Genomic DNA, 14,087 nt, shown 5'->3' with positions numbered 1-14,087 from the left:
TGTGTGAGAGCGGGAAAGGGGGTCCATTCTTCAGAGTTCATTGCTTCTGGGTTCCTAAGAGTGCCAGGCATTTGGGGGTACCTTCAACCCTCATGTGGTGAAGAATGGAGGAAGAAGAAAGGATCCCTGAGAGCGTATGTTCCAGAGATGAGAGAGGAGTGAGCCCCAATTGAAGAGAGAGAGAAAGAGAGAGCATGACCAAGGTGCCACTTCCAAGGCCTAGTGCAGAGGTACTCTTTATTCATTTTTCCTATGCGGCCGTCCGGATCTAGTGGATCATGGCGTAGAGGTACACCCATTTGTTTTTCACATTCGGTCGTCCTGAAGTCTGGGATCATTGGGTGGAGGTACTCCAAGTCTGTCTAATATCTGCACTGCAAATCATTGTCATTTGTGCCTTGTATGCAAGAAGTTGTTCCAGTAAAGTTTTGCCACGCCCTGACTGTTCACAGGGACCTGAGGTACGTTATTTCTGTCTGTGGCTCCATTTATTTACCGCTGTGGGTCATACCAGTGGGTAACGGAATGGTGGCATCACCCGTGATATCTGCTATCCCTGCTCTACAGTTCATTGGGCATCTGTATCCCAGCGCTGTCCTGGCTGAGGCTACGTGCGTCCCTCTGGAAGGGAGCGGGGTCAGTGCTGCTGTGACAAGCCAGCATCTTGCTCTCCCAGCTCCTCAACCCTACAGGATGCTGCAAGTTTACCGGGGGCCCCAATTAAAAGGTTCATCTGGTTTGCAAAACCCAAGGAATTCTACATTAATAGTAGGGGGTCCTTCATTGATGATCCTCATCTGTTGTCTGGAGTGGAGATTGGCTACAAAGAGCTCCTTTTCTCTGGAGGACCCGGCACATCTGCACATTACTTGCACAGTCATATGATATCAATGAGAGCTGTGTAATGCTTCATTCCCCCTATAGTGGTGCTGTAGGAAAATTAAACACTTCCTTTTGAATATCCCACAGTTTAACGTACATCGTCGAGGTCTAAGCAGCTCGTGATCAGCTTATTGTCTGGAAACACTTCTCACAGAAAGGAGTTGTACAAAGTGGACAAGATTCTGGGTTGGAGGAGGGACTAACTATTTTGAAAATTCCTATGTAATTCGTTAACCATATAGTTTATTTACTTTGTGGCCCCTGTGGATGTTATGGGCCCTCATCTGTGTGTAATGATGCCATCCACGATTAGGTTGTGATTTCGGGAGCAATCTTTTGTCACTCTTACCTGAAGACAGAAGCCACACGGGTCCTCAGCCGCCACAAATATCAAGATCATCTTCCAGTCATTGGTGAAAGACACCGTCTGAGGAGTAGAAAGAGTTAACTTTATCCTTTAAAGTCCCAATTATTATTTAATTAAAGCAAACATATTTGAAAAACCTCTAAGTGATTGCAGGAGGGTCATAATACAATTTCTGAGCCCCTTAATGATTTAATGCATTGAATGGACCATCAGGAATAGATTTATATAATATGCAAACATCTTGGATAAAATTTGTAATGTACTACGAAGTCAAATATCATCTTGAAGGTGTCTGTTATTAATTAGAAAGAAAGTTCAGCTTTTTTTAATAGAAAGAGCATCACTTTAGGTTTGGTGGGACTGAGCTGCAATACCAGATGCAGCCACTGGAAAAGGTTGATAGATTTTTTTGGGGAAAAAAAGCTGAGAAGTTTTTCACTCTCAAACAACCCCTTTAATGGTAGCTGTAAACATTCATAAACAGGAAGGCTATAATGAGAGCGTCAGAATATTGCAGTGTATTTGGTTCCCCAAAAAGTGTCGATAGCCTGACAGATTAGAATAGCTACATGTGGAGCACAGAACAGCGAGCATTGTGGTAAACAGCCAAACCTTGACCCCTGGGCACAGTTCTAATAAGGATATAGCTTTAAAGTGTGTAATCTTTATTGCATGAAGTATTTGGTGCATGAGGGGGTTAAAGAGGAAACAGGAGAAAGAAAAGAAAGAGAAGATACAAAGAAGGTGAAAATGAAAAAGTAGACTGCAAGGAGAAGAAAAAGGTGGCAATGGTCAAAATAAGACCGAGTTTGATATAGTTTACTGCAATCATATGAAGAGGCAAAACTGACAAGGGAGCGGAGGAGAACAAAGAGAAGGTGAAAGAGAAAAGAAGATACAGTAAGGAGACGAAAAAGATGATAAAGAAGGATGATGAAGGGGAAGAAAGTAGACTAAAAGTGAAAGGGGAGAAGAAGAAGATGTAAAGGAACAAAAGATAATGTAGAACAAGAAGATGGGAGAAAGAAGAGGCAAAGAAAAATAAGCAAGACAGAGAGAGGAAACAATTCAAAAGAAAGGGAGAAGATGAAGACAAGTGAAAAAAATAGCAGGTAGTGTAATGGGGTACTGTGTGGTTTTGTTCTAATGCCTTTTGTTAGTGTACACAATATAATATAGGAGGTGGTTGCATCTTTACGTGTGGTGGGAGCAGGGAGAAGCAGTCTCTGCATGGGAACAGGAGGTTCTCAGTCTAGGCAGCTATGCTGCATGCTGATGAGCTGGGGATACTCCCCAGAGTAGCTTAGATGGAACAGCTGCAGTCATACGGGCAGTTGGGCTTCTGATTCGGCTCAGGTGGATTACATGTTTTCATAGAAGCAAGATGGATTACTGAGCAGAGGCTGCTTTCCCCTGACTCCCCTCCCGCAACATACTGACATGGACAGTAACTGTGGCACCCACCATTAATCAATTGGCCTAGAAGTGAGCACAAGTAGGTATTTGACTATCAATCCCCCACAGACTGGCACTATTAAGCACATTTTCTCGCCCAATGGGTATAAACAGCATCCGGCAACCAGAAAGTACAATTACAGTACTCTGCAAACTGGAAGTTTGTTATTGTTGTTCTTTGTTCTGTTGTTTACATAAGTGTTTCGAGCATTTATGTTGTCCCGAGACTATATCACATATGGCCTTGCGGGTCCCCGCATTATCCGGGGCCTATTGCAGCAAGGGCCCAACCTGAACTGGTATGACCTGACCCGGGACACATGGGCATGTTAGCACTATCAGCCACTTATGTCGACTGGGAGACATTGGTCACACTTAAAGATCTGGGTTTGCCCCTGCCGTTCCTTTCCTCAGCCTTCACAAACCCTCCAGATCTTGGGGTCATTCCACTGCCTGACCCCGACCACACTGTAACATCAGAATAAGATTAAGGAAAAGAGTATTAAAAAAGATAGGTATGAAGAAGGAAAAAAAATGGGAAGTAAAAACAAAAGAGAAGGTGCAGTAGAATGAAAAAAAGCTTAATAAGGGAAGAGGAGGAGGGGAAGAAGAAGGCGGGACGAAAGAAAAAGGAGAGAAAAGAATAAGATGAGCAAGAAGAAACCAGCAATGGAGAAGCGGAGGATGCAAATAAGAAGGATCTGAAAAAGAAGAAGAAATTGAAGCCGAAGAAGAGGACATTTACAAAGAGGAAGAGGGATAAAAAGAGTAAGTAGAAGGAAAAGAAGAGGAAGCAAAGAAGAAAAGATGAATGAAGAAGGAAGTGATAAAGAATGAAAAGGGTAGAGGAAATGAGGAAGGTAGATAAGGCAGAAGGAGAAAAGGGAAAGATTAAAGGAAGCAAATTATGATAGTCATGAAAATAGAGAAGAAAAAAAGGAAGAACTGGAAGAAGAAGAGGAGAAAGAAGAAGAAAGAGAAAAATGAAAAAGAGGTAGACAAAGAAGAAGACAAAGAATGAAGTAAAGCCTCAATAATGACTAAAACTACATCAGGTTACTGATCATTGATTTGCCAGTTTTTGGATGGCATTGTTCTTCTAGTATAATGCATCTATAGTGCTTTTCGGTCCAGTTCACATGACTGCTTAGAGCCTCCATGGCCGGCTCCATCAGAGTTGTGACAGTATTTCACAATCATGTAAACCTCCGACAGAACACTAACAGAACCCATTATAGTCATTGAGGTCCAGTGGTGACCATATAGGTCCATCAAGCAACAGACTCATCACGCATCAAGGTTTCCTATATAAACAGACTCCATGATCTTAGTGTGAAGATGGCTAAAGTCACGGTCTGTGCTCGGCCACATTACACCAATGCAAAGTGAAAACTCTCGCACTTACTGCACTCTGCCTGAGACTTTCCACCAGATTCTTGGCTTCATCCACCAGGTTACTGTAACATAAATATGGTTTATATACCTATGGCACCTCCCCCTGATAATAGTAGTATTACAGTCTTTGTTACCTACCCCTGAGAGGCTGGGGAAATGTTGGATACTGAGTTATGCAATTTTTGGCCAAAATCTAAAAAAAGGGAAATATAAGATGGAGATTGTAAACTCTATGATATATTGTACTTGTATAATAACTACCATTGCATTATTTGCACTGACATAAGAAGTATCGGCGTTGTTACTATATGTAGGTGTAGAATCTGGATCAGCGTTGTGACCCCTTCATTCTCAGGACTGGTGGGGGTCCCAGAGGTCAGACCCCCACCGATCATGAAGTAATCATATCTGGCCATAAGCCATCACTTTGGGAGATGAGAATCCTGCTTTAAAGGGGTTTCCACCTCTAGACTATTCCTGTGGGCAAGTCATTAATAGTTGACTGGTGAGGGTTCACCCACAAGACCCCCGCGGATTAGCTGATTGCTAGGCTATATGGAGCTGATATGTTGCCAGAAACACCTAGCTCCGTGCACACTGAAGTGGCCCGGATTGGTACTGCAGGCACAGATCCCATTCATACATCATCAAGCCTAAGATCGCAGCATAGCCCTGTGATATCACAAACTATTGAAGGTGGACGTGGTCCTATTGTGGCTTGCAAGTTGCCACAACTTAATAATTGCAAGAACCCAAACGAGATGGATTTCTGTCTTACGAGACGCAGTGTGATTGCATTCACACCCATTGGTTTGCTATGTTGCAGGGCTATAATGCAATATTTGGTCAAATGCCATGTGTTGTGGCCAAAGCCAATTGTAGGTGATCTTGTAAGATGAGTTGTGGTGTGTCACTTTATAATCATCATATCTGTAGATGAAAACCCCCGATCTGATAAGTCGTATCACTGTACAAAGCCTCCATGATACAATCCCATCATTGTGCAATACAACAGATAAGAGATACAGATAAATGGATGTAATGGGGCTTATTTATCAAGGCCAGTACGCCAAAATTCTGGCATACAAAGGTCGCAATTTTGGTGTACGTGCCAATGCTGCACCTTTTTAGCTATGTTCACTGCGCCACTTTTGAAAAAGTAAGTGGAGCCAGGTTCTGAGGGAGCGGCCCATCAGATTTAGGGTAAATTACACCAGAAACTGGCATAGATTATAGCAAAAAACGACTCCACCTCTTAGCTAGAGTACATTTTCATCTGGCGCACAGAAGTGAGACTTCCTCTTCTTAATACATTTGTCACATGTAGCCACAGAGGGTTTTTGCATCACTTTTAGGGCTTATTTAGACGACCGTATATCGGCTCGGTTTTCACGCCGAGCCGATATACGGTGTCCTTGTCTGCAGGGGCGGGGGGGGGGGGGGGAGGATGGAAGAGCCAGGAGCAGGATCTGAGCTATTTGCAACGGGAGGGACGGAGCTAAGCGCCGGGACTTACCTCCGTCCCTGTCTCGCCCCCTTCTATTGCAAATAGTGGCAAGGGGCAGAGAGGAGGCGGGAGCTCAGTTCCTGCTCCTGGCTCTTCCATTCCCCCCCCCCCCCTGCAGACAAGGACACCGTATATCGGCTCGGCGTGAAAACCGAGCCGATATACAGTCGTCTAAATGAGCCCATATTGTGTTTTTTGGGAGGCAAAATGAACAGAAAAAAAGCATTTTGTCTCAGTTAAAAAATTTTTTTTTAGAGTTTTCTGTGCAGAACAAAAAGTGTGTTTAATTTATTGTATGGGTCATTATTATGAATTCGATGATATCAAAAACATTTTTCTGATGAAAAAAAAATAAAAATTTAAACATAGGTGAGAAAGTGTTATCTTTTTACTATTTTTATTTATTTTCGTACATATTTTATGTCCCTGTAGAGGACTCGAACCTGCGATGTTGTGATAATACACTTTTGTATTGCAATGTATTATCGCTAATAATAGCAATCACAGGCCAAGGCAGACACGGACGCCATTGTATAGGGTCCGGTTGCCATGGCAAGTCATTGGCCCTCCGCGATTACTTTGCAGTGGGTTCATAATGTCGTATGGAGAACAACCTCACTCTGTGAACCCTTTACATGCTGCGATCAACATTGATTGTGGCAGGTAAGAGGTTAACAGCAGGGATCAGTGTTTTCATCAATCCCCGCTGTCGCAGCAGGAGGCCGGTTGTCAGCCACAGCTGGTTACTACTGCGGATGACGGGGGTTCAGCTTCTGAGTCCCCACTATCCATAGGACTTAATTTTTCATCCATTTTGAGGAACCCCTCCCCAGCCAGAATGTAAATGTCCTTTAGTGGGAAGGGGCTGATGGACTATGGTTCGGATTTCCATTAAAGTCAGAAGACTTTCAGGTCATGGATTTGACTCAGAATCCATGCAAATTCTGCTTCAAATGCCAATCAAAATCCAGCTTGGGATCAAGGTTTAAATCATGCCCCTTGACAATCCTTTATTAACCCCTTGGCGATGTCTGACATACATGTACGTTGGCTGTGCATGGGGTTTGTATAGGGCAGGCTTAACCATTTCCAATCCACTGTCTGACATCTAAAGACACTGATTTAAGCCTGTTTGGCTCCGATGTTGGAAGACGTCCGTCGGGGATTCTCTTACTATATATTGCCAGCCTCTCTGCTGTCGGAGCCTATCCAATGTGTTACCTCATGCAATACTGGCTTTAGCCAGCAGATGGTGCTGTTGTATAACAGCAGAAAAAGGGTAAGCCCCCTAGGAAAACCAGAATACAAATTGGATTGGAAAGGGTTAAGAGCTGAGCCCGCACTATACACTGTGGGTGTTGGCTGCAGCAGCCACGATACAAGATAACTCTGGTCATGCCTGTTGACCATTTAAAATGCCACTGTCAATTCTGACAGCGGCATTTAAATGTCCAGATCTAAATTAAAATGTTTTGAACAGCCCCCATGATGAGATTGGTCAGTGCTTTTAGGTGTCATGGAGTCTGGTGAGTGTCATATGGACAGAAAATGGCAGAATTCTGATAGCAACTCCATGTCAAAATGCACCGTAATATACCCAACCCTATAATGTGCAGAGCCGCATTGATCGCACTTACATAATTCGGTGAACTGGCTGGCTCTCAGGAGAGTCTCTTCCAAGCTGCAAATAAACACAACGGTAATAAGGAAAGAGATGGGCTGGCGTTACGCCTGGCGGCCATGATAACCGGCACTCTGAGTTACATCATCTGAGAGCGGCTGTGAGTCAGGTAGTTCTGTTTTATGATCCCATGTGATAAAGACACTTCTGATACAAATCCGAGATGTGAGCCGAGTTCATGAACTTACCTGGCAGCGTAATCTGCGATGTGATCTTCCGTATCAGATTTCTGTGAAGTACAGAAACACGTTAAGTTATAAAGCTGATATAAAGGACAGAGAAGTTGTAGAAACTTTTTCCGACTTCCTCCAGTGATTGCTAGTCGTGTCTCTCGTCGTGATCAGCTGGCCAATAAAATCGGGACGGGTCATACCGACCTGATTTTTTGTGCAAATCACTGAAAAATCATTTTAGCGCGGCGTCCATTTAACTTTTTCCGTCACTCCATCTATGCAGTCTGTAAAGCGCTTACAATGCTTCTGCCCACTTGTTTTAGCGATCGTGAGGGCTTCAGCATCCGCACCCCCACTGATCAATACTTCAATACATCTCAGATGTTTGTAAAACGTTTAGTTATACTGTACTTTACTGTGTAACTTTTTACAAACCTTTGACTTGTGTTAGTAACATGTTAGATGTTCTTACTGCTGGGGGTCCGGCTGCTGAGACCCCCACTGATCACTAAAATAAACGTCAGAAGTGCTTATCTGAGTGCCGAGCCCATTCGGCTGTTTCAATCAATGCTTGGAGTCTAATGTCCCATTTAGACGAGACGACAGTTGTCTAAACCACTGACATCACTACTAAGGATGTGTGTGAAGCTCGGAGCGGGGAGCGTTTACACTCAGCGGGACGATTATTGCTCAATTTTATTAGTTTTAATGAATTTTGAGTGATAATCGTTCGGTGTAAATGGCTCTTAAGGAGTCTGTACACTGATCACAATGACGGCTGAATGGGCACAGCACTCAGTTGTGTGCTTCTGCCCCTTTGTTTTAGCGATTGGTGGCGATCTCAGCAGCCAGACCCCAGCAATCAGAACTTTTGACATGTCACTATGACATATCAACAGTTTTTTTAGATAATACAGTTAAAGCCATCTTTTAAGCAATAATCGTGGTGTCTAAACGGGCAGCCATTGTGCACTATTCGTTCATCGTTGACTTTTAGCAAGTCAGCGATGAGCCTTATCAGCGCCGCGCACTGAGTTCTCAGTGGGATACCAGCTGACAGCTCCAAGAACAAAGCAGCTGTTTGCATATACAAAGCAGCTGCAGTTCTTGGAACTGTCAGCGGTATCCCGCTCCGCCTGCATTTAACTGGTAAGTAGCTAATTAGCTACTTAAAAGTTTTTTTAAAGACGATTGCTCAGTGCCTTTACACTAACTATTGATGATATTGTTCTCAGTATAGGTCACCAATAGTTGATTGGTGGGATTCCACCGCTTAGGACCCTGGCTGATCAGTCGGTCCACTTTGCAGAGTCCCTGGTATTGTAGGCGCAGCTCTCCCATTGAATTCAATGCATTAACAACCCAGACTGCTGCACTACAGACAGCGCTATCTGTCCGCACTGACAGCGGGGATCCCGAGCAGCGGACACCCAGCGATCAACTACTGATGACATATGCGGAGGATAGATTGCTCATAGTAAACTCCTTTAATACTTGGAGTGATTAAGCTTTTTTTATATATGTTTTTGTAGAAGTCTAAATTTTTATCTGTTACTTACAATTTTTAATCTCCGCAGAGTAGAAATCACCCTGATGTCTGAAGGCCTCAGCGAATGAACTGCAATACACAAAGAGGACGTCAGACATGAGCACAACAATCACAAAGTCTCATTAGTCATAGATGAAAAAATCCCAATGTGATGAATTCCCCGATAACTTTGTGGCGTTTATCGATAGTGCCGGTGACTATAAGGCCGCCTTCACACATGCAGGAACCGCTGCAGAAGTCCCGCTAGTGGAATCACTAATTTTGTAGCACTTACAGTACAAGCCATGTGGAGGGGGTTTAAAAAAATCCTGTTCGTGTGGTGTGGATATGTTCTGCGAGAAATCTGCGGTGCTTTTGCAAACCGCTGCTGATTCTGATTCCGTAGCATTAATGTTTTTGGTGCGGAATTCAACCCTTGAAATACTGGGGTTTAATTCCGCAGCTGTTCTGCAAGTGAAATGCGGGGTACGCAGAGAAATAGAGCATGTTGCCATGTCCACACGACGGTGTACATGGAACAATGAAAGTCCATTGACTTTTATTCACTCCATTCACCGTGGATCATGAGATACGTGTGCATGAGCCCCTATAGCGAACAATGTATTAGGCAGCACCGTGCGCCAGATAAAACCTGCTCTAGCTCCCATCTGGAATAGGTCTTTGCAATAATCTATACCCCCTTCTGGCGGGGGTCATAGTTAATGTGGCAGGTAACATGTGACTCCATCCCTTTAAGCCGGACCCTGCCCACCTATTGAAAAAGTGGCAGAGCACAGCGTAAATGCCCAAAAAGTCACATTTTTGGCACATGTGCCAAAATATATGACTTTAGTACACTAGAAAATTGGCATACAGCACATAATACATACCGAAGCGTATTTCATGTCTGACACTGCAGGCTACACCTATTCCGGTTACATGACTGGAAACACATGAATGGCGCTCACCTGATGTGGCTTCCGGCACAGATTCCGTGTCTGTATTAATATTACACGGTAACAGGTATCTCTGTGGAGAATAACAGGAGGTTAATGAAGCAGCAGTAATGTCCGCATGTATCAGCCGCGACCGGCAGCGCAAATCAATATCTGCATTAGCCTCATAAATCAACATGGCTCCTCGTCACACAGGTATGAAGAACCTCTCAGTTACTGAAGGCCCTGGTCTTAAGACAGTATCACACATGAGAGGCTTAGATACACTGCTCAGCAGACAGTATCACACATGAGAGGCTTAGATACACTGCTCAGCAGACAGTATCACACATGAGAGGCTTAGATACACTGCTCAGCAGACAGTATCACACATGAGAGGCTTAGCTGGTAGTATCAGGCATGGTAGACTTAGGCCGCTCTCATACAGCCGAGAAAAATGTGTGAGACTTGTGCGTTGGGAAACACTTGGCGATCCTTGAGGATCGCTACTTCCCAGAAGTGATGCGTGGCGGTTTTGACTGCGAAACCCCTTGCATCCGTGGTGAACTCTCATGTTCCCGAGCGCAATAACAGGCTGAGTTTCATGGGCCGATATCGCGCTCGCCCGTGCGAATTTAGCCTTAGATACATAGCACAGCAAACAGTATCACATATACACTTAGATACACCAGCTCATTAGTATCACTGATGATAGGTTTAGATACAGTAGCTCAGCAAACAGTATCTCACATCATATGCATAGATACAGTAGCTCAGCTGATGTATATCTAATCTGTCATGTATGATACAATCCGAGCAGCACACGTAGGCCTCATGCCCACGGGCCCGTATGGTTTCCCCGTGCATACTCATGCAGTGGATTCCACTCGGCCCGCAGACATGAGGCCGGAAAATACAATATACTTACCTGTCCGGACGCTGCGGGGCTCTCCTCTGTATAGGATGGATCTTCTTTCTTCTGCACGGCGGATGTGCTCAGGACAACGGTGGTGTGCCGGGCGCATTCGCCGTGCCGGCTTTTTTTTTTTTAAACTCCGGCGTTACCGTGGTCCTGCAGCGCAGACGCAGTGACAGCTGCTACTGTAATGCAGATGCAGACAGCTTCCATTTTCCATCTGGAAAACTGGACAAAAATGGAGCATGCTGCGGTTGTTTTCCCGCACATGCAATCTGCACATTGGGGGAAAATGATATCCGCAGGTATTTAATTACCTATGGGTGCTCAATGATTCTCTATGAGCGCAGATTGCATGCACATTTTTTAAATTGCATTTTTGCCGTGGACATGAGGCCTTTAGCCACGCCCACACGGGGCGGATTTGCTGCACGGAAAAACTGTAGCAGTCACAGTAGCAGCAAAGTGGATACAAAATCTCGATCACACGCTTTGGAAAAAATCCGTACAAAACCCGTGCAGAAGTTAAAATGTGGTGCAGATTTGTCACTTATCTCACCGCATGCGCTGCGGATTCCAAACCGCAATCCGTGTTATAATCCACTCCAAATGGTGCAGTTTTTGATGCAGATTTTCCTCTGCTGCGGGATGTCCACTGCAGTCATTCCACAGCAAATCCATCCCATGCGAACAGAGCCTAAGACCCCCTACACAAATTTCCGCCCGTGGACGCTGCCATAGGATTGCATTAAAAAACGCAATCCTAGGCAGACGGCCGCGATTTGTCCGCGTGAAATCACATGCAGAGGCCCGCACAGAAATGTCACTCCTGGGCCGCTGACTTTGCTCTGCGCATGCGCCAACCAGTGAGACCCGCACTGGTCCCTGCAGTGGCGCGGATCGGGTCCCGCTGCGGCCTAGGACCGCTCTCACACAGCCAAGAAAATCGTGCAAGATTTGTGCATTTTGAGATGCACAAATATGAATGAAGTCATAGACAGGAGCCATTTTTTCCAGCATCGCATCTCCCGTTGATTTCAGTGAGAACAATGGGAAACACTTGCCGACTCTCCGCCGGAGGATCGCTACTTCCCTGACGTGATGTGAGGCGATCCTGACACAAAAATACCTCACGTCCGTGGGGAAATCGCACATTAGTAAGTGCGATATCAGGCCGAGTTTCACAACCTACTATCGTACTCGCCCGTGTGAAATTAGCCTCCGGGATGACGACATCTTACCGGCGTTCTCGTCGCTTCCTTCCCGTTCTCTGCGTTCCCCGCTGGGTTTCCTAAAAGAAGAAAAAGAAGTGTGAGAAAAGTGAAGGAATGATCTTGGTGCGGCGGACGCCATATATACTGTATACTGCTGTCAACACCTTCAACCCTTAGTTTCGGGGACTGGCTCCAGCGGTCCTTCTATCATGGTCGGCCATATTACCCTAATGGCGCTGCTGTCTGTCACCCCGCGGGCCATCAGGTCTCCCCGGCAGACATTCCATACAGTCGATGTCTCACATTTTGGTCATCTGTACTTCTGTTATAGAACAGAGTATATCACACACCATATCCCCCCCCCCCCAAGTGGGAATAGAGAGAACGCACCGGGCGGCCATCGCTGTTCCTGCAGCCGGGCAGATACAACTACGTTACAGGACGTTTATTACAATGCGACTTGGGGGCGAACGCCAACAGATTCAAGAGAACAGCCGCCGCCATGTTTACATCTCATATCAAAGTGGATTCCTAAATGCTTAGTGACGGCTGCTGCCTCAGAGAAGGAAGACGTAGCGATGCCCAGTGTTATACTGTACAGGGCGGGCAGGGAGAAGCAGGCCGCTGTCGCACGCTTATGGAAGCCGTCTAAAAGAAAACCTGTCCTTGTTGCCCCTAGCAACCAATCACAGCGTAGCTTTCATTTTACCTCAGCAGTATAGGAAATTAAATCTGCGCTGTGATTGGTTGCTATTTCTTATACTGCTGAGGTAAAATGAAAGCTGCACTGTCATTGGTTGCTAGGGGCAACAAAGACAGGTTGGTGCGGCCTGCTTGCACATGGCTGACCCTCCGATTTCACAACTGGCTCCGTACAATAATATACTTATTACGTGAAGCTTCTCAGGCCCGAGACAAACCCTTACATGCACTTACTGTACGGCAGAAAGACCTCCGGGACCCTCATATACCAGAGCTGCCATTTTACTTTCTGTATCAATTCCTCGCAGTTTTCATGATCTCCGCTTCCGGTCATTCGATAGAAACTATGGGGATTATTTATTAAAGATTTTACACCAGAATTCTGGAGTTAAAAAGGCACAAATTTTTGTACAAATCCCATTTGTGCGCGCAAAACACGCTCATAACAGCCGACGCATTCAAGTCAATGGGCTCTATTCTTTGTGTTCCGTGCACACAAATACCTGAGCAAAGATGGTGGCGTGAAGAAGCCCCAAGGGCTTATTCACAAGGGCGTAAGCGTATCTCGTGTTCACAGACAGCATTCGATGCTGCGAAAGAAAGCTTCCACATGCCCGTCTGTTCATGGTCCCTCGGAGGGCATCGGGCATTGTTTCCAATGGGACAGTAAGACACATCGCCTGCCATGTGAGGTGCCCACGAGCGAGATGGGATGATTCGCATTAAAATCAATGAGACACATTTGCGCCCCTGTAGCGTGCGTAAAACACTCGCCTGCGGATCGCACCTTTACAAAAGTAATGCGAGGCATTTTTGCATTGAAAGCACCTCGCATCCGCGTGTAAAACACACGTTGGCAAGCGCAATATTGGGCCGAGTTTCTCGATATCTCGCTCACCCATGTGAATGTAACCTAAGAGCTTCAAATTTAAAGCCCGCAATTTAGGGCTCATGCCCACAGCGGTATGTGTAAAGCGCCGCGGGGCTCCTGCTGCGTTTTACACATTACAGCCCATGCGCTCTACCGGCAGAGACCGCGTATAGGCTGAGTATGGCACTGCGCACGCCTGCGAATCTGACAGCACAGACATGCACAGTGGGACTCTTTATTTATATTTTCTTTAATTCTCCGCTCTGTTCAGAGAGGGTATGCGTATGGAAACGCTGCCCGTACACAATGCTTCCCGGCTGGTAATCACTCAGCGGCGTTGCGGACGGATTCACCACTGATGGTAGTATGTGCATCTGGGATCTTCCTCCCCTCACCTCTCTTCTTTGGTTCCGCTGGAGAACCGATATACTTACCTCCTCCTCGTCTTTTTCAGTGCTGCT

At 45.5% G+C, this 14,087-nt stretch overlaps 1 protein-coding gene across 1 annotated transcript in view; it reads right to left on the bottom strand.

Moving 5' to 3' along the window:
- The window catches only part of PLB1 (phospholipase B1), a 108,977-nt gene extending 95,572 nt beyond the window's left edge, over nucleotides 1–13,405 (bottom strand). Inside the window, exons 1-9 of the mRNA XM_066594451.1 lie at nucleotides 13,259–13,405; nucleotides 12,990–13,137; nucleotides 12,081–12,130; nucleotides 9,957–10,017; nucleotides 9,020–9,078; nucleotides 7,476–7,516; nucleotides 7,244–7,287; nucleotides 3,078–3,172; nucleotides 1,232–1,309 (exon numbers count right to left, since the gene is read on the bottom strand). Coding sequence (XP_066450548.1) covers nucleotides 1,232–1,309; nucleotides 3,078–3,172; nucleotides 7,244–7,287; nucleotides 7,476–7,516; nucleotides 9,020–9,078; nucleotides 9,957–10,017; nucleotides 12,081–12,130; nucleotides 12,990–13,137; nucleotides 13,259–13,405 — 723 coding nt within the window. The remainder of the gene's footprint in view (nucleotides 1–1,231; nucleotides 1,310–3,077; nucleotides 3,173–7,243; nucleotides 7,288–7,475; nucleotides 7,517–9,019; nucleotides 9,079–9,956; nucleotides 10,018–12,080; nucleotides 12,131–12,989; nucleotides 13,138–13,258) is intronic.
- Nucleotides 13,406–14,087: the final 682 nt, after the last annotated feature.

This window comes from Eleutherodactylus coqui, chromosome 3 (assembly GCF_035609145.1).
Source record: "Eleutherodactylus coqui strain aEleCoq1 chromosome 3, aEleCoq1.hap1, whole genome shotgun sequence".
In the NCBI taxonomy this organism is placed as follows: Eukaryota; Metazoa; Chordata; class Amphibia; order Anura; family Eleutherodactylidae; genus Eleutherodactylus; species Eleutherodactylus coqui.
This window is presented reverse-complemented; position numbering and strand designations above follow the sequence as displayed.